The 21,046-nt window shown below is 37.1% G+C and overlaps 1 protein-coding gene across 4 annotated transcripts in view; it reads left to right on the plus strand.

Annotated features, from left to right (window-relative positions):
- Positions 1-21,046, plus strand: part of git2a (G protein-coupled receptor kinase interacting ArfGAP 2a) — a 54,706-nt gene that overhangs the window by 26,682 nt on the left and 6,978 nt on the right. For 2 of the 4 annotated variants that reach the window (XM_061986387.1, XM_061986388.1), the window contains exons 15-16: positions 1,765-2,013; positions 18,087-18,169. In XM_061986387.1, the coding sequence (XP_061842371.1) occupies positions 1,765-2,013; positions 18,087-18,169 (332 nt within the window). Of the gene's footprint in view, positions 1-1,764; positions 2,014-2,568; positions 2,659-18,086; positions 18,170-21,046 lie in introns of all 4 variants that reach the window. The other 2 variants (XM_061986390.1, XM_061986389.1) reach the window with 2 other exon arrangements.

Raw genomic sequence — 21,046 nt, forward strand, 5'->3', positions numbered from 1 at the left:
CCTACAGTACTATACATACATGCAAGCAACATGCTGCTCTCATACAGTTAGATAGCTTTAACAAGCAATTTTGAAATTATTTAGGCTGCATATTTCACTGTTTACTATTTTTGTTAACATCGTTTGTTTGTAAAGAATATCCAAATCATTTGCAGAAATTTGGTTGAAATCAGTACAGTAAACTTGGTATTAATGATGTGATCCAGCAGTGCCTAAGCCACAGGTGTCAAACTCCTGGCCTTCATTGTATGTGGCCCGCAAAATAATGTGTCAATAAGGCATTCATTCTTTCTTGATTAATGTATTTCAATTTTGACAGGAAAAAATTGAGTTCTAAACTCTGTACAATTTGTTACAACAAACTATTGCAAGTTTGTTTGGCATAGAAACCCTTTTTAAATTAAATTATACTCTAGCCCAACTAAAATATCTGCTTGTCACATTGACTACTGATTCCAAAGCACGTTCCATCAGTTTGTTGGTAAACAATTGTAAGAATCAAATGAAGGAGCAAGTGTGTAATAATCAGTCCCTCCAGGATTGTGCAGGCTTTTTGTGTGTGATTGTTACGGCCTAAAATGCCTGATTTCGCAGCAGTGTTTTCAAAAAGTTGCGGCCAAATCGACCCCGATGTTGCAGGGAAACATTTAATTGGTTAAACAATAGACAGTTGCATTGTGTCTGAGTACTGCTCGGACAAATTTGATCAGGGATTTGTTGAATTTTAGTCTATTTATATTTTCAGAGTTACAGGAGCGCTCTAGTGTTTTTAGGGACCTTCTGCAAAAAACTTCGTCAAAGATTGTGTCTACGACTGCACTTTTTAAGAGTCGGCTGCAAAAATGTGAGTCTCTCACAAGTTTTTAGAACTGAACTTGCGAGCCACCATTTGAATAGCCTAAATGATGAAAAAGAGAGGATCTAAAATTGAACCTTGAGGAACACCACTAGTATAACTAAAGAAGTTGAACAAATGACGATTGACTGCATCTGAAGTAAACGATCTACAGCAAAATGTTATATTACCGAAGAGGAGAGGACTTAAAGGGGTGCCTTTAGGGACGCCTCAGTTGTAGCTCACAAATTTTGGGCCCCGGTATTCTATGTTTGCTAGCAAGGTAAAAATGTCAGTGCATAATCTACCAATGGGTTTACAGTTGTTCAGGTTCCTCTATGCAGCAGGAGCACTTTACTGTTTTGCTGAATTTGCTGTAAAAATGTTTGTTTCCAAGTTTTGAACTAAACTTGGGGGGCCGGTATGGTGTCATTCCCCTGCCGTATTTATCCCCTGTGCCACAAGTTGACTAGCCATGTCCGAGAGAGACTGATTAATATCATGAAGCTACCCTCTGAGGGCTTCTGTAACGCCGATATGGCCTACAATGAAAATGAGTTTGACGCCTCTGGCCTAAGCAACCAAATAACACAGACAGTGGGATGCTAATATAAAAATGATCCTCACATAATATGATGAATATAATTGTTCTAAATGCAACATCAATTGAATGCAAAGTGCAACAAAGTGACATCTTCTTTCTTTAGCGTATTCTCACTGCTGCTAAGTCTCTGTTCTGTAGCTCCATCTCTGACTGCACCTTCACCTGTCGACTAGCTATGCAAACCCTCGCTTGCTTACCGCCGGCTTGTTCATTTAAGCTTGAAAAACAACAACACTTCTCCCGTGATGTTCCTTTGACTTGCAGTGGTTGAAAGTCATGCTTTGCTGAAAGCACCTCTTAGTGTGTTGCTGACCGTCTCTTCCAGCTGCAATCTCTGCAAAGTGAGAACGCCTCTCTTAGGCGGCAGGTCACAGCCAATATCTATCAGACCCCGAGCACCTCCGACTTCCCCGACCCCTCCAGTCCCTCAGCCCTGAAACGTCGACAGTCTGCTCGGGCCAGTCGGCCTATGTCTATGTACGAGACCGGTTCGGGCCTGAAGCCTTATCTCCCTAAAGGGGAAAGTCCTTACCCAGAGGAGGCTATTCCTACCCTGCAACCCTTCTCACTTCATGTAAGTAAGACCTGTTTCCTGCATTTTTTCGCCCTTTTTCTTTGCATCTCTCACTCTTCCATTTGGTTCTTCTGTCCTTTCAACGTGGGCTTCCTTAAAATCTCATTAATGACATCCCCTCACACATCATTCTGTGGCGTTTGCAAGGCCATTATCCACACACATCTGTTGTTTATTGGTGTGCTGCTCGTTATTTTTAGCTATTCATTAGCTGTTAGATGCTGTTATGTACGTGTATTGTCTTTTATGTCGATGAAGCATTAAAACAACCATACAAAGACTGTGTTTTTGCACTGCATGACAAACTCATGAGCTCATCTTCTTTTCTGTTTGGTTCAAATTAAGATGCTTCTGTGGTCAGTTTTTGGGGAATTTTGCTCCCTTACACGGAAAATCAAGCCAATTGTAGCTTTGATCAACTATTTCTAGTTATAATATCTTCAAACAGGTCTAGTATCTGGAGAGGAACAAATAGAAATAATCCCAATTGTCTTGCATTTTTACTTTTAACGATTGTTGTCTCCTTTTAAAATGTGATTTGAACCATGTCTTTAGAAGGAAAGGGGTGCTCACGTGACCACCTCTTCATCCCTCCCCTCATTTCCGTCTACCCTCTCCTGGTCCAAGGATGAAAGTAATCTAAAGGTTAAGTACTTCCCCACGCGGAGCTCACCTTGCGGGACGCAGCAAGTCCACTGGGTGCTTTTATCGCTTTCTTCCTCCCACACACTTCATCGAACTCTGCTCACTGCCTGCCCTTCTTCTTGCATGAGCCGCCCTCACCATCAAACACCCACCTTCATCAGCGTCATCTTCACGGGCCAGCGTAACAAATGGTTTTCCTTTTGTAAGTAAACACTTGTTTTCCTTTTGTAAGTAAACAAAACAAAAGTGTTTTATTGATGTATCTATTTTGTAGATGTGGGCATCTTTGAGCACCTCGCGATCCGATCCTTTTCTGATTCTTGGGTTTGACGATTAAGAATCGATTCTCATTTCAACACGATTCTCGTAATATACAATACAGGCCAAAAGTTTGGACACACCTTCTCAATTCAATGCATTTTCTTTATTTTCATGACTATTTACATTGTAGATTGTCACTCAAGGCATCAAGACTATGACACCTGTGAAGTGAATATCATTTCAGGTGACTACCTTTTGAAGCTCATCGAGAGAATGCCAACAGTGTGCAAAGCAGTAATCAGAGCAAAGGGTGGCTATTTTGAAGAAATTAGAATATAAAACACGTTTTTAGTTATTTCACCTTTTTTGTTAAAAGTACATACATCCACAAAATTCTAAGTTTTGATGCCTTCAGTGACAATCTACAATGTAAATAGATATGAAAATAAAGAAAACACATTAAACGAGAAGGTGTGTCCAAACTTTTGGCCTGTACTGTATTTATCTTATATGTAGATGTGGGCATCTTTGAGCACCTCACGATCCGATCCTTTTCTGATTCTTGGGGTGACGATTCAGAATCTATTCTCATTTCAACACGATTCTCATAATATATATTATTTGGTATATAAATGATAATTAAACCTTTTCACCACAGGTTACATGTTACAAAAGCTCCTCTTGGCTGCAGACGCACAACTTAAAAAACTTTTATTATTATTTTTATTTAATAAAAAAAATTGTACCATATTTCCAAAAATCACAGAATGTGAATCAATCTAATAAAAGAAAATGGAGCAACCTCAACTCCAACCCAATCCTAGTTTCACAGATATAAGTATAAAAATGTACAAAGTGATTGAGAAAACAAACAAGTACAATACTAAAAAAACTTTAATAAAAGCAACAGAGTCAATAATATTAATGTCTATGATAATTCTTAAATGCTTTTAATCCAACAACTGATTCTTAAAAATATACATTTTCAAAAAAAATAGATTTTTTAAAATCGATTTTCAAATTATGAATTGATTTAGAATCGGAATAAATTGGATTTGGATATGAATCAATTTTTTTCTTTGAGCACCCCTATTTGCATCTTTTTCTATATACAAATCGGAAAAACACTTGCTAGCCACAATGCTGAGTAAATTAATCAGTCTAATGATAATTAATTACCTATAAGAGCTGTATTGACAAGTTGTAGTTGACTGACTCTTTCTAGCAACATTTCATAGTTCAAGCCCACTGCAAACTACAGTACAACCGTAATAATTCAACTTGACTAAATTCATACCTCTGACAGCATCCACCAAATGTGAGCATGTTTGGAAACTATAATAGTTTAGTTTAACGCTTGTGCTCCTGAACTTTGGACCAAAACAAAAAAAAAAGAATAACTTAGTGCGCACTTAAGTGTGGTTCTTTTAGCGTTCACACAACATTTTTTGTCATGGAATCAAAGGCTGCACAGTAAACAAACCTAAGCTCCAGGATTTCGGGGGCTTTTTTTTTGTTGCGGCCTAAAATCCCCGAATTCATGGCAGCTTTTTGAGAAAGTTGCAGCAAAAGTTATAATATTGAATTGTTGTGATTGTAGGAATTTGTTTTAAATGTTTTAAGTGTTCCTGGGAACCTTAACTTCAAAAATCACTTAATTCAAACAAATTTAAAAGCAAATACACTGTGTTGATGTTTTACTTGTTTTATACCACACAGACTTAAAAACAAACACGAGATGGCAGTAGAAGCACATACTCAGAGCTTATTTTAGTTTTAATTGCTGTATTGTTATAATTAATTATAATTATAATATTGATATTAAATAATTACAATTTTAGAAATAATCCCCACCGTTTTTGTTGGTAAGTGAGAGATGTATCGGCCATGTATAAACGCTTCGTCTTTGCTAGGTCAGCTTTGCAAATAAAAATCTGTTCCTAGTTGTCTTACCCTGGATAAATACAGGTTAAATATATAAATACATGTAAACTATGACGTAAATGTTTATACTACATTACCCAGACGGCTTGGCACTGTAGACCGTAACAGTAGGCAGTAAGTCTGATCTACGAAGGAGTACGACAACTGTGCCATTTAAACAACAAACAGTTAATACAGTATATTGTTACTGTTAGTGCCTGGTCTACACATGAACAAACATACGTTTTGAATAGACAGTTGTTGTGCGCGTTTGAACCCCGCTCAGAGACAAATTTGATTAGCTAAAACGATGCTGATGTGGTGGGATTGGTTGAATTTGCGTCAATTGGCTCGATCGGGACTGATAATCAAATGCTGCTTTCGTCACATAACTCAAATATTCCAAATTAAACTGTCGGCAGCTGGTTGTATGAATAATTACCTTTTTTTTTATTTTTAATGTATTTTTATATTTTGATTTCACAAAAAGCTTGTAAAGTTTACTTTTTAAAAACACCGTTGTCACACACAGAGGAAGAAAATTGTCCTTCTTTTATTGCCGTTAATTGGTTCCGGATATGACCTATAGAAAATATAAATGATATGAATTTGGCAGATGATAGAGCTTTTAATGCAATTTTTAAAATTCATAAATACAAGCTATATAAAATGTTATATACGTACATTGCTCCTGTAGCCCTTTGAATACATCATTCTGTGGCCTTCTTTATTTAGTGCTACTTAAGTAAAGTTATTTTTTATTTTTATTTTACGTGTTAATTTTTAATGTACGATGTGCCCCAAAATGCGCTTGTGCTGTATGTTTAAGTGGGTTCATGGAAAAACGTGGGTCAATGCCAAAGACCTGATGACAACTTCTTATCTGGAACATTCTAATCCTTTGTAGAGAAATGGTCATAGAACTGTCAAAATGTAAAAACAAATCTATTGAAAAAATTATTTAATATCTGTTACCAGTGTTTTGTCTTTTTGTGACATTTCCAGCTAAAACATACATTTATACCAATTATATGAAACTCAAAATGTAATATAATTTAGGAATCATTAAAAAAAAGCGTGAAATGTTCACTATGAATTTTGAAGTTCACATGCTTTTTAAAAATAAAAATGGATACAATATTCTAACACGATAACATGTGTTTTTAGTTATTTTAAACCACGAGCTGACATATCCTTAATATCTTCCAGTACAAACTTTTGTCACTGACTTCTTAAACAACTTATTTGAAACACCGATATGATAGAACTAATATTGGGGTGTTTGTCGTGCTGTCGTTTTTGTGTTTGCACTGTTATTGTAGTTAGTGCAGGGGTGCCCAAAGTGGGGCCTGGGGGCCAAATTTGGGCCGTTTAGTTTCGCTTGCCAAAAGGTGTTTTTCTCAAACATACATATTCATACTGACCTCTTTCAAATGCAGTAGGAGTGTCCCGATATCAACAAAAAATATCAGATTTTATCGGCGATGTAGCTAAGCTATGTAGCTTAACTACATATTTCAGTCGCTTGGCTACTTTTTTAATGAGTAGCTTTTCCTGTAGCTTAGCTACTTTTAGACCCATGTAGATAGGTAGCTTACATCAAAGCTACAAGCTATAAAGAGATAAAAATGGCTTGTGAATCCAGGCCAAAAAAATACGTACAAAATAGAAGGACGTGGATGAATGAAAACATCCATACACACAGAGACAATCCATGATGATTGGTTAGTGTTTGTATGAGGAGTCACAATTGGCTGAGGTTGGGGCGAAACATTAGGGACTGGCTTATCAGAGGCAAGATGCAGTCTCACACTCATGTCACATGACGAGGAGGGAGTCGGAGACAGAGGGACGCTTCAAGCTGACGACTCAAAAAAAACCATTTGAAACTGGCAGAAGGATTCTCTCCCGCGGATTACATTTTTCCCTTTGTGGTGAAGATGAGGTGCAGGGAACCCACAATAATGCGTGTCTTTAGCCATATTTAGACAACTGTATGCGTTTAGAGAAAACAATGCCCAAAACCTTAGTTTTTAGTTGTTTACTCTAAACCAAAATCACAACTGCTCTTTTCATTTAAGACGTGGAACACAAATTTAGGAACACACATTAAGGTGAGTTGAGTTCATGAAAAGTTTTACTGCACATAACCATTATCGAATGTTCCCAAACAACACACAAGTCATTGTTTTTTTTTGTCAACAAATATATGCTGTAGGGTGTGGAGACCCCCTAGAGGTAGTTGTAGGGTGTCCCCAGCTAAATGACAGATAGTTAATAGTAATGGATCCTTATTGTACACAGTTACATTAACATTGATATTATACATGTGGGCCCATTGGTATAAATGCCATTAAATGTAACTATGATGTAGCAACCTACTTTTGCCGTGTAGTGTAGCTTTCTACAATTCTCCGGGGATAGCTTCACCTGTAGTTTAGCTATATTTAATTGAGAGTAACTGGTAGCTTAGCCTACTACATTTTCCAAGTAGCTTGCACACAAGCAGTCCTGCAGCGTGTTTATTTGTGCAAAGCTGGGCAGCCAGTTAACATCTAAATGTCCTCCATTAAGCAAACAATGTTGGTCTTTCCTAGTATTTCAGTGAAGTCATTTACAAAAGGTGAACATGGTAGGCTTAAGGAGCTAGCCACACAATAGCACACAAGCTACACATACGAAATACAGGTCCTTAAATTAACAATATTGGAGTCTAAAACGGCACATTTGTCATTAGAAACATAATTACAGTTGCATATTCCAGACACAACGTCGCTAAGGCTGACACGTATTAGAAAGTATCCAGTAACAAACGTGTCCGCATCATTCAACTTCCTGCTTCATGAGCTTCCTCTAATATAGGTGTCACCAAAAAAACACTAATTACTACTTCACTCCAACTTAAAGACAACGTAAGTCCATTTCAGACAGTTAATGATAGATATAAAAGTGTTTTCCGTCCCTACATACCTGTTTTCTATTTGACTCATTTTACTTGATTAAGAAAATGGATGGATGGACACTTTTTCTAATGTTACACCCTATGCTAGTTTGAATGATGCCCCCAATATTGATATCGTATCGGAAGTGAAAAAGTTCAGAACACCCCTAAAGTGCACACAATCAATGATGGCATGTCTAATTAAGTACTTGCCATCCACCTATTATTTGCACTAATCAAAGAAAGTAATATTTGCATTTTGTGTTTCATGCTTAAAGTGGCTGTTTGGCGCACGGCCCTTTGGCTAATTTTCACTTTGGTCCTTTAAAGGCAAAATGTTTCGGCACCCCTGGACAAGTGGGATTTAAGGTTGCCATATTATATGGCCTCAAATCCACTAAACTATGAAGCACTGGTGTCAAACTCAAGGCCTGGGGGCCAGATGTGGCCAGCAAAAGCCTGGAAAAAATGTGCATCAAAAAAGTACTTTTCTTACTAACTGTACTCGTTCGTTCCATTTTGACAGAAAAAATATATTTTCATCTTTAATATTATATGATACAGTAACGCAACAAATATTATTATCATACATTCAAAAAAATGTTGGTTTAAATCAGAATAAATACTTAAATATCTGCTCAACTTGTGATTTTAAAGCAAGTTATTCATTAAATTGTACATTTTAAAAATAACAATAGATTTTACTTGATTAAGAAAATCAAGTAAAAAGTAAAATTCAGTGGTTTTTTCCAGCATAGTACTGTAAATACAAAAATGATGCCACTGTTTTTTACGCTAAAATTATACTAACTGAGCTGCCATTTTTTTTTGCATAAAAAAATTAAAACTGGTATTGTATTTTTTCCATTTGCAGTAATACACCACAAAACAACAATTATAAAAGTTTTTCGGTTAAACAAAATTACAGCACAGTTGCATTAATTTTATTGTAAAAAACAGTGGTATTTTTGCAGTTACAGTAATATGCTGTGAAAAAAACACTGAAATTTACTGTAAAATCCTGGCAGCTGAGCTCCTAAATTTTTTGTGTTAAAAAAACTGGTACTGTTTTTCTATTTCCAATAATATGCTGTAAAAACAATGTACAATTTAGCTATCTACATAATTATTTTACAGTGTATGTTAAAAAATAAAATAAAATCAAACGTCGGGGCAGCACGGTGAAACAGGGGTTAGTGCATGTGCCTCACAATACGAAGGTCCTGAGTAGTCCTGAGTTCAAATCCCGGGCTCTGGATCTTTCTGTGTGGAGTTAGCATGTTCTCCCCGTGACTTCCCTCCGGGTACTCCGGCTTCCTCCCACCTCCAAAGACATGCACCTGGGGATAGGTTGATTGGCAACACTAAATTGGCCCTAGTGTGTGAATGTTGTCTGTCTATCTGTGTTGGCCCTGCGATGAGGTGGTGACTTGTCCAGGGTGTACCGCCCGAATGCGGCTGAGATAGGCTCCAGCACCCCCCGCAACCTCGAAAGGGACAAGCGGTAGAAAATGGATGGATGGCTGGGAAAATCAAATGTCTTCCACCACGTGCAGCTGATATAGGCTCCAGCCACCCCGCTAACCCTGCAGCGACAAGCGGTAGAAAACGGATGGATGCATAGGCAATTGTCTAGTAATATCATGAGGCAAATCCTTATACATTTAAATTCAAATAGTATTCATTGTTACAAGCGGCCCTCTGAAGGCAGCTATAATGTAACTGCGATTTGGCCCTCAAAGAAAATGAGTTTGACACCCCTGCTTTAGGGCCACTAGTTTTGAGACACTTGTCTTAGTTGTTGTTTGATGTCCTAATACTTTTATACCTGCAATTGGTCTCCTGAAAACTACTCTGCACTTCAATTGTCCGTCTTGCTTTTGAATTTTGAATTTTTTTTCGTGTGGTCGTGAATAGCGCATGTCCACTGTAGGAGCATATTTGATTTTAAGACCCAAGTACATAGAAGAAAAGTCTAAATTAGCTGTCCACTATAGTGACCACATGAAAGCGTTAAAGGGGAACTGCGTTTTTATGAAATGTTGGTTATCATTTGCAAATCCATATGTGAGACAAGAACACACATCTTTCTTTTTTTATGCATTCTAATTCATAAAGAAACACTAGCAATAGGTGGCTAACAATGCAGGTAAGTGGGATTCGATCTATTCCGTCTATAAAGCCCTCTAAAAAACATTCAAAAACCAATGTTTTATGTACACTTTGTAAGTATATATGTTTATATATACAGGTAAAAACCAGTAAATTAGAATATTTTGAAAAACTTGATTTATTTCAGTAATTGCATTCAAAAGGTGTAACTTGTACATTATATTTATTCATTGCACACAGACTGATGCATTCAAATGTTTATTTCATTTAATTTTGATGATTTGAAGTGGCAACAAATGAAAATCCAAAATTCCGTGTGTCACAAAATTAGAATATTACTTAAGGCTAATACAAAAAAGGGATTTTTAGAAATGTTGGCCAACTGAAAAGTATGAAAATGAAAAATATGAGCATGTACAATACTCAATACTTGGTTGGAGCTCCTTTTGCCTCAATTACTGCGTTAATGCGGCGTGGCATGGAGTCGATGAGTTTCTGGCACTGCTCAGGTGTTATGAGAGCCCAGGTTGCTCTGATAGTGGCCTTCAACTCTTCTGCGTTTTTGGGTCTGGCATTCTGCATCTTCCTTTTCACAATACCCCACAGATTTTCTATGGGGCTAAGGTCAGGGGAGTTGGCGGGCCAATTTAGAACAGAAATACCATGGTCCGTAAACCAGGCACGGGTAGATTTTGCGCTGTGTGCAGGCGCCAAGTCCTGTTGGAACTTGAAATCTCCATCTCCATAGAGCAGGTCAGCAGCAGGAAGCATGAAGTGCTCTAAAACTTGCTGGTAGACGGCTGCGTTGACCCTGGATCTCAGGAAACAGAGTGGACCGACACCAGCAGATGACATGGCACCCCAAACCATCACCCAACCATGCAAATTTTGCATTTCCTTTGGAAATTGAGGTCCCAGAGTCTGGAGGAAGACAGGAGAGGCACAGGATCCACGTTGCCTGAAGTCTAGTGTAAAGTTTCCACCATCAGTGATGGTTTGGGGTGCCATGTCATCTGCTGGTGTCGGTCCACTCTGTTTCCTGAGATCCAGGGTCAACGCAGCCGTCTACCAGCAAGTTTTAGAGCACTTCATGCTTCCTGCTGCTGACCTGCTCTATGGAGATGGAGATTTCAAGTTCCAACAGGACTTGGCGCCTGCACACAGCGCAAAATCTACCCGTGCCTGGTTTACGGACCATGGTATTTCTGTTCTAAATTGGCCCGCCAACTCCCCTGACCTTAGCCCCATAGAAAATCTGTGGGGTATTGTGAAAAGGAAGATGCAGAATGCCAGACCCAAAAACGCAGAAGAGTTGAAGGCCACTATCAGAGCAACCTGGGCTCTCATAACACCTGAGCAGTGCCAGAAACTCATCGACTCCATGCCACGCCGCATTAACGCAGTAATTGAGGCAAAAGGAGCTCCAACCAAGTATTGAGTATTGTACATGCTCATATTTTTCATTTTCATACTTTTCAGTTGGCCAACATTTCTAAAAATCCCTTTTTTGTATTAGCCTTAAGTAATATTCTAATTTTGTGACACACGGAATTTTGGATTTTCATTTATTAGATTAGATTAGATTAGATTAGATTTATTGGTCCCCTTGGGGAAATTCATTGTCACTGCCGTACATTTACTTACACATCACACAAAAAAAAAAAAAAAAAAAAAAAAAAGACATCATACATGACTAACACACATTTACAGGCTTGTCAGACAGGTCGGCCGGGCCTGCTGTTAAGGGCGGCTATAGCTGCAGGGATCAGGCTTTTCCTGAGGCGGGCCCTCCGGAATTTGATTGTTCTGTACCTGCGCCCTGATGGTAGTGGGATGATGTATTGGTGTAGTGGGTGAGTGATATCCTGGACTATTTGCCACTTCAAATCATCAAAATGAAATGAAATAAACATTTGAATGCATCAGTCTGTGTGCAATGAATAAATATAATGTACAAGTTACACCTTTTGAATGCAATTACTGAAATAAATCAAGTTTTTCAAAATATTCTAATTTACTGGCTTTTACCTGTACATATATGTGTATATATATGTGTATATACTCTATATATGTTTATAAATACATATATGTGTGTATATACTCTATATGTTTAAGTGTATGTATGTATGTATATATATATATATATATATATATATATATATATATATATATATATATATATATATATATATGTGTATATATATTAGGGGTGTGGGAAAAAATCGATTCGAATTTGAATCAAGATTCTCACGTTGTGCGATTCAGAATCGATTCTCATTTTCTCATATATATATATATATATATATATATATATATATATATTTCTTTTTCTTTTTTTTTAATTAATCAATCCAACAAAACAATACATAGCAATACCATAACAATGAAATCCAATTCCAATTCCAATTCCAATTCCAAAACCAAACCAGACCCAGCAACACTCAGAACTGCAATAAACAGAGCAATTGAGAGGAGACACACACACGACACAGAACAAACCAAAAGTAGTGAAACAAAAATGAATATAATCAACAACAGTATCAATATTAGTTACAATTTCAACATAGCAGTTATTAGAAATCCCTCATTGACATTACCATTAAACATTTATAAAAAAAAAAAAAAGAACACTAGTGTCACAGTGGCTTACACTTGCATCACATCTCATAAGCTTGTCAACACACTGTGTCCAATATTTTCACAAAGATAAAATAAGTCATATTTTTGGTTCATTTAATAGTTAAAACAAATTTACATTATTGCAATCAGTTGATAAAACATTGTCCTTTACAATTATAAAAGCTTTTTACAAAACCTACTACTCTGCTTGCATGTCAGCAGACTGGGGTAGATCCTGCTGAAATCCTATGTATTGAATGAATAGAGAATTGTTTTGAATCGGGAAAAAATAGTTTTAATCGAGAATCCGTGTTGAATTGAAATAAAAATTTTTTTTGAATTGAATCGTGACCCCAAGAATCGATATTGATTTGAATCGTGGGACACCCAAAGATTCACAGCCCTTATATATATATATATATATATATATATATATATATATATATATATATATATATATATATATATATACATACATACATACATACATACATACATACATACATACATACATACATACATACATACATACATACATACATACATACATACATACATATATATATGTATGTATGTGTGTATATACATATATATGTATGCATGTACAGTATATATATATATATATATACATACATACATACATATATATACAGTCGCGATCAAAAGTTTACATACACTTGTAAAGAACATAATGTCATGGCTGTCTTGAGTTTCCAATAATTTCTACAACTCTTATTTTTTGTGATAAAGGGATTGGAGCACATACTTGTTAGTCACAAAAAACATTCATGAAGTTTGGATCTTTTATGAATTTATTATGGGTCTACTGAAAATGTGACCAAATCTGCTGGGTCAAAAGTATACATACAGCAATGATAATATATGGTTACATGTCCCTTGGCAAGTTTCACTGCAATAAGGCGCTTTTGGTAGCCATCCACAAGCTTCTGGTTGAATTTTTGACCACTCCTCTTGACAAAATTGGTGCAGTTCAGCTAAATGTGTTGGTTTTCTGACATGGACTTGTTTCTTCAGCATTGTCCACATGTTTAAGTCAGGTCATTCTAAAACCTTCATTCGAACCTGATTTAGCCATTGCTTTACCACTTTTGACGTGTGTTTGGGGTCATTGTCCTGTTGGAACACCCAACTGCACCCAAGACCCAACCTCTAGGCTGATGATATTAGGTTGTCCTGAAGAATTTGGAGGTAATCCTCCTTTTTCATATATATATATATATATATATATATATATATATATATATATATATATATATATATATATATATATTACACACAGACAATTCTCCCGGCTGGCCTGGGAACGCCTCGGGAACCCCCGGGAGGAGCTGGACGAAGTGGCTGGGGAGAGGGAAGTGTGGGCTTTTCTGCTTAGGCTGCTGCCCCCGCGACCCGGCCTCGGTTAAGCGGAAGAAAATGGATGGATGGATGATTGATTGACTGTAATCTAACTATAGTGAAACACTAAGCATCATGTTGCAGGAAAGCTAAGTGCTAAACAAGTAATGCAAACTACATTATAATAAAATAACCACTTACTGCTTACTTTATTTATTCATCATTTACTGCTTACTTAGTGTCTGCTCTGACTGGGATGCCGACTGATGGGATGTTTTTATCTTTCAGCACAATAATTGTTTCTTGTTTCGCTGCAAAATAATTCATAATCCTCACTCAGATAATATAAAAATAGATGGAAGAAAATTAGCATATTGTTGCATCTTCTTCGTGATGTGTTCAGGTCTAAATTGAATTTCAAACTGGACCAACCTCATGGTTTGTGGCCACAACCTTATACTATACCAGTGAGACGCATGATTTATAAACTTGCACACACTTTTACCACCTCAGACGTGATACAGCATGTCACCATGTCAACAGCTGCATAAGCTAGTCGGGGACCTCCCTGTGATCAATGTAGCGTGTTACTAAACATAGTTCCTCTGTGTTAGCTCTTAAGATAACAATGTCTCTAATACTTGTTTAATATGCATGTTACGACATGTAAAGGGAGTATTGTCGGCGGTTTTTTGATGTGTTTTTTTAGAAGGCTTTATAAGCGGAATAGATGATTTAGCTACATTGTTAGCCGTCTAATACAAGACGTAATTTAGAATTTAGTATGAAAAAAAAAAGAAATATGTGTTCTTGTCTCACATAGGGATTGCGAGTGATAGACATTTTTTTAGGTGCAGTTTCCCTTTCATTTAGTAAAATGTACATTATTGATCAATCAGGTTTGATAAACTTTGCGATATTTTCTTTACACCAACATGTAATTACCACTACACTTCAACTTAAAGACAACATAAATTTAATGATAGATATAAAAGTGTTTTCCATACCTACATACCTGTTCACTATTTGACTATTTTCACTTGATTAAACCTTTTCTAATGTTGCACCCTACGAAATAATACGAGTATGAATCATTCCTCTTATATTGCTATTGTATTGGAAGTAAAAAAAAGTCCAGGTCATCCCTAAAGTTTACACATTCAATGGCCTGTTAGTGAATATGAGGACAATTATGATGGTTTGATTAAAGGTGCTGTTTGCAACTTGCTCACAGAAATTTTTTTTCGAAGCAAAACATCTAACAATAACACCACCGACTACAGTAGCTTATGTTACCATTAGTGGTTTAGAACAGTGATTTTCAACCTTTTTTGACCCAAGGTACATTTTTTGTGTTGACAAAATCCAGAGGCACGCCACCAGCAGAAATCATTAAACATCGAAACTCAGTTGACAGAAAAAAGTCCTTGTCGCAATTGTTGGATATGGCTTTTTCTAGCATGCACACATCGCACTGTATGGAATGGCCTCAATCTCGTTACCTTGCGTAATGACAATAAAGCTGATTCTGATTCTGATTCTAAAGCATAACCAAGCATGCATCAATATAGCTCTTGTCTCAAAGTAGGTGTACTGTCACCACCTGTCACATCACCCCCTGACTTATTTGGAGTTTTTTTTGCTGTTTTCCTGTGTGTAGTGTTTTAGTTCTGGTCTTGCGCTCCAATTTTGGTGGCTTTTTGTCTTTTTTTGGTATTTTCCTGTAGCAGTTTCATGTCTTCCTTTGAGCGATATTTCCCGCATCTACTTTGTTTTAGCAATCAAGGATATTTCAGTTGTTTTTATCCTTCTTTGCATGGACATTGTTGATTGTCATGTCATGTTCGGATGTACATTGCGGACGCCATCTTTGCTCCACAGTAAGTCTTTGCTGTCGTCCAGCATTCTGTTTTTGTCTACTTTGTAGCCAGTTCAGTTTTAGTCTCGTTCTGCATAGCCTTCCCTAAGCTTCAATGCCCTTTCTTAGGAGCATTCACCTTTTGTTTATTTTTGGTTTAAGCATTAGAAACCTTTTTACCTGCACACTGCCTCCCGCTGTTTCCGACATCTACAAAGCTATTAGCTACCTGCTGCCACCTACTGATATGGAAGAGTATTACAGGGTTACTCTGCCGAGCTCTAGACAGCACCAACACTCAACAACAACACATCATTTGCAGACTATAATTACTGGTTTGCAAAAAATACTTTTTTACCCCAAATAGGTGACATTAGATAATCTTCCACGGCACACCAGACTGTATCTCACGGCACACTAGTGTGCCGCGGCACAGTGGTTGAAAATCACTGGTTTAGAAGAACACATTTGTTTGACAATTGTCAATATTTTTCACAATTACAAAGTTTATGTAAGAAAAAAAATTTGCCCGCACAAATAAAATTATTTGGTGTTTACTCACCCGGTCTCATCGAGTCATACCAAAGACTATAAAAATGGGACCCATTGCCTCCTTGCTTGGCACTCAGCATCAATGGTTGGAATTGGGGGTTAAATCACCAAAATGATTACCGAGCGCGGCCACCGCTGCTGCTCACTGCTCCCCTCACCTCCCAGGGGGTGGAACAAGGGAATGGGTCAAATGCAGAGGGTAATTTCACCACACCTAGTGTGTGTGTGACTATCAGTGGAACTTTAACTTTTGCCAGTTGCAGTCATGTTATGATAAAATATACATTCAGGGACAGCAAACGCCAGCTATCCATATTGCTGCTATTAGCTAACAACACCTAAAGCTAATGCATGTATTACGTATGTAGATAATTACTCATTACATCATCATGGGGACGGTTGGTAGAGTGGCCGTGCCAGCAACCTGAGGGTTCCTGGTTTCGATTCCCAGCTTCTACCAACCTAGTCCGTTGTGTCCTTGAGCAAGACACTTCACCCTTGCTCCTGATGGGTCGTGGTTAGGGCCTTGCTTGGCAGCTCCCGCCATCAGTGTGTGAATGGTGTCAAAGCGCTTTGAGTACCTTAAAGGTAGAAAAGCACTGTACAAGTATAACCCATTTACCATTAATATACTGTAATATTGAACATGGTAATTGGGATTTGTTATATATTGCATATCATCCATCCATTTTCTACCGCTTGTCCCTTTCAGGGTTGCGGGGGGCGTTGGAGCCTATCTCAACTGCAGTCGGGCGGAAGGCGGGGTACACATATAATATGGTAAATGGGTTATACTTGTATAGCGCTTTTCTACCTTCAGGGTACTCAAAGCGCTTTGACACTATTTCCACATTCACCCATTCACACACTGATGGCGGGAGCTGCCATGCAAGGCGCTGACCACGACCCATCAGGGGCAAGGGTGAAGTGTCTTGCTCAAAGACACAACAGACGTGACGAGGTTGTGGTAGTAGGTGGGGATCAAACCAGGAACCCTCAGGTTGCTGGCACGGCCACTCCCCCAAAGGCACCACGCCGTCCCAGAATATATATATATATATATATACAGTATATATATCAGTATATATAATATACTGTATATATAATATGTAAATATTACATATACTGTATGTTATATTTTATATTGCTACTATGGTACATTTTTAGTCTACTTAATACCTGCATTATCCTTTCCATCCTTTGAAACTTAGCTACTGTGTGGAACAATTTCCCTTTTGGATCAATAAAGTTTGTCTAAGTCTATTATGCGCGGGAAAAATGTGTAGAATAAAGTGGAAAGTTAGCATCTGTGTACGGTATTATTGCAAACAACCACTTTAGGAGTATTTTATGAAGTCATGTGACCTTTGTCTCGCTAGAGGGTTCACTCCTCACTAGTCAGAACAAGCCTTTTGTTTCATGGCTCTGATGGGAGTGTTTCAGTCATATTTATTCTGGAAACACGTTAACCTAAGTGGTTAAAGATGAAGCATTACCCACAACTCCCCCCATCTAATAATCCTTTTCAGTTTTTGCATTAGGTTTTCCGTCATTGTCAGCATTCATCAACAATCTGTCTTTACTAACGATAGTCCTGCTTTAATATGTTTATTCTTGCTTCACAGCTTTATTAGCCCTTCTTCGGCATTGCTTTGTTTACATGACAGCTGGCAACAACGCAATGTGTAAAAAAATGACACTTGGTTTTGTTTTTTAGGTAGGTGATTGTCCTCGCAGCGCTCCACTTGTGCGCAGATGTTTCTGCTTTTGTATTTCCAATGACATCAATGGCTTCCCCCGCAGGCCTCCAAGTTGGAGAAGCAAAGCAGCGTGCCAGAGAGCGACTATGACAATGCATTCATTGACTCTGAGGCGGACGAGACGGGGTAAGAATACAATGACATCATTCTGGAAGTATGACTGGAGCAAAACAATTTGCAAATGTGTATCTCCATCTGTGTCCGTGTTTTAATTTGTGTGTCTGTTTGGATTTTTGTGTGTATAAAATCAATCCGTCCGTCTGTGTTGCAATCTGTATATCTGTGTTTAGATTTTTGTGTGTAAAAAACCCCAAAACTATACGTCCATGTTGCGATCTGTGTTTGGATTTGTGTGTGAGTAAAAACAATACATGCATCCATATTGCAATTTGTGTGTCTGTTTAGATTTGTGTGTGTAAAAAAATCTGTCTGTTTTGCAAATTTGTGTGTTTGTTTTTACTTTTTTGTGTGTAAAAAAAAACAACGTATGTCCACGTTGCGATCTGTGTGTCTGTGTTTGGATTTGTGTGTGAGTTAAAACAATGTGTGCATCCATATTTCAATTTGTGTGTCTGTGTTTAGATTTGCATATGTAAAAAATCTGTCTGTGTTGCAATGTGTGTGTCATAGATTTGTATGTGTAAAAAACAAACAAACGTATGTCAATGTTGTGATTTGTGTGTCTGTGTTTAGATTTTTGTTTGAGTAAAAACAATGTGTGCGACCATATTGCAATGTGTGTGTCTGTGTTTAGATTTGTATGTGTAAAAAATCTGTCTGTGTTGCAATTTGTGTCTCTGTTTAGATTTTTGTGCGTAAAAAAACAACACGTATGTCCATGTTACGATCTGTGTATCTGTGTTTAGATTTGTGTGTGAGTAAAAACAATACATGCATCCATATTGCAATTTGTGTGTCTGTTTAGATTTGTGTGTGTAAAAAAATCTGTCTGTTTTGCAAATTTGTGTGTTTGTTTTTACTTTTTTGTGTGTAAAAAAAAAAAACGTATGTCCACGTTGCGATCTGTGTGTCTGTGTTTGGATTTGTGTGTGAGTTAAAACAATGTGTGCATCCATATTTCAATTTGTGTGTCTGTGTTTAGATTTGCATATGTAAAAAATCTGTCTGTGTTGCAATGTGTGTGTCATAGATTTGTATGTGTAAAAAACAAACAAACGTATGTCAATGTTGTGATTTGTGTGTCTGTGTTTAGATTTTTGTTTGAGTAAAAACAATGTGTGCGACCATATTGCAATGTGTGTGTCTGTGTTTAGATTTGTATGTGTAAAAAATCTGTCTGTGTTGCAATTTGTGTCTCTGTTTAGATTTTTGTGCGTAAAAAAACAACACGTATGTCCATGTTACGATCTGTGTATCTGTGTTTAGATTTGTGTGTGAGTAAAAACAATGCATGCATCCATATTGCAATTTGTGTCTGTTTAGATTTGTGTGTGTAAAAAATGTGTCTGTTTTGCAATTTGTGTGTCTGTTTTTACTTTTTTCTGTATAAAAAAAAAGGTATATCCACGTTGCGATCTGTGTCTGTGTTTAGATTTGTGTGTGAGTAAAAACAATGCGTGCATCCATATTTCAATTTGTGTGTCTGTGTTTGGTTTTGTATGTGTAAAAAATCTGTCTGTTACAATTTGCGTGTGATAGATTTTTGTGTGTAAAAAAAACAACCCGTATGTCCATGTTACGATCTGTGTGTCTGTGTTTGGATTTGTGTTTGAGTAAAACAATGTGTGCGTCCATATTGCAATGTGTGTGTCTGTGTTTAGATTTGTGTGTGTAAAAACAAAAACGTATGTCCATGTTGCGATCTGTGTGTCTGTGTTTAGATTTGTGTTTGAGTGAAAACAGTTTGTGCGTCCATATTGCAATGTGTGTGTCTGTGTTTAGATTTGTATGTGTAAAAAATATGTCTGTGTTGCAATTTGTGTCTGGTTAGATTTTTGTGTGTAAAAAACAAACGTATGTCCATGTTGCGATCTATGTCTGTGTTTAGATTTGTGTTTGAGTAAAAACAATGCATGCATCCATATTGCAATTCGTGTGTCTGTTTAGATTTGTGTGTGTAAAAAAAATCTGTCTGTTTTGCAATTTGTGTGTCTGTTTTTAGTTTTTTGTGTGTATAAAAAAAACCATACAGATCTAAGCACAGACACAGAAATCGCAACACTGACAGATTTTTTTACACACATTCAAACACAGAAATCGTGACACTGACACAGATTGTTTTTACACACACACACACACACACACACACACACACACACACACACACACACACACACACACACACACACACACACACACACACACACACACACACAAATCGTAACACGGACATACAGATTATTTTTTTCACGCACACAAATCTAAGCACAGACATTCAAACACGCACATACATATATATATTTTTTATGCACACAAATCTAAGCACAGTCACACAAATCGCAACACTGACAGATTTTTTTTTTTTACACACATTCAAACACAGAAATCGCGACACTGACACGGATTGTTTTTACACACAAAAAATGGCAAACACGCACATACATATATATATATTTTATGCACACAAATCTAAGCACAGTCACACAAATCGCAACACTGACAGATTTTTTTTTTACACACATTCAAACAGAAATCGCGACACTGACACGGATTGTTTTTACACACAAAAAATGGCAAAAACGCACATACATATATATATTTTTTATGCACACAAATCTAAGCACAGTCACACAAATCGCAACACTGACAGATTTTTTTTTTTTACACACATTCAAACACAGAAATCGCGACACTGACACGGATTGTTTTTACACACAAAAAATGGCAAACACGCACATACATATATATATATTTTATGCACACAAATCTAAGCACAGTCACACAAATCGCAACACTGACAGATTTTTTTTTTACACACATTCAAACAGAAATCGCGACACTGACACGGATTGTTTTTACACACAAAAAATGGCAAAAACGCAC

The sequence above is a fragment of the Nerophis lumbriciformis genome, linkage group LG12 (assembly GCF_033978685.3).
Source record: "Nerophis lumbriciformis linkage group LG12, RoL_Nlum_v2.1, whole genome shotgun sequence".
Taxonomy (NCBI): Eukaryota; Metazoa; Chordata; class Actinopteri; order Syngnathiformes; family Syngnathidae; genus Nerophis; species Nerophis lumbriciformis.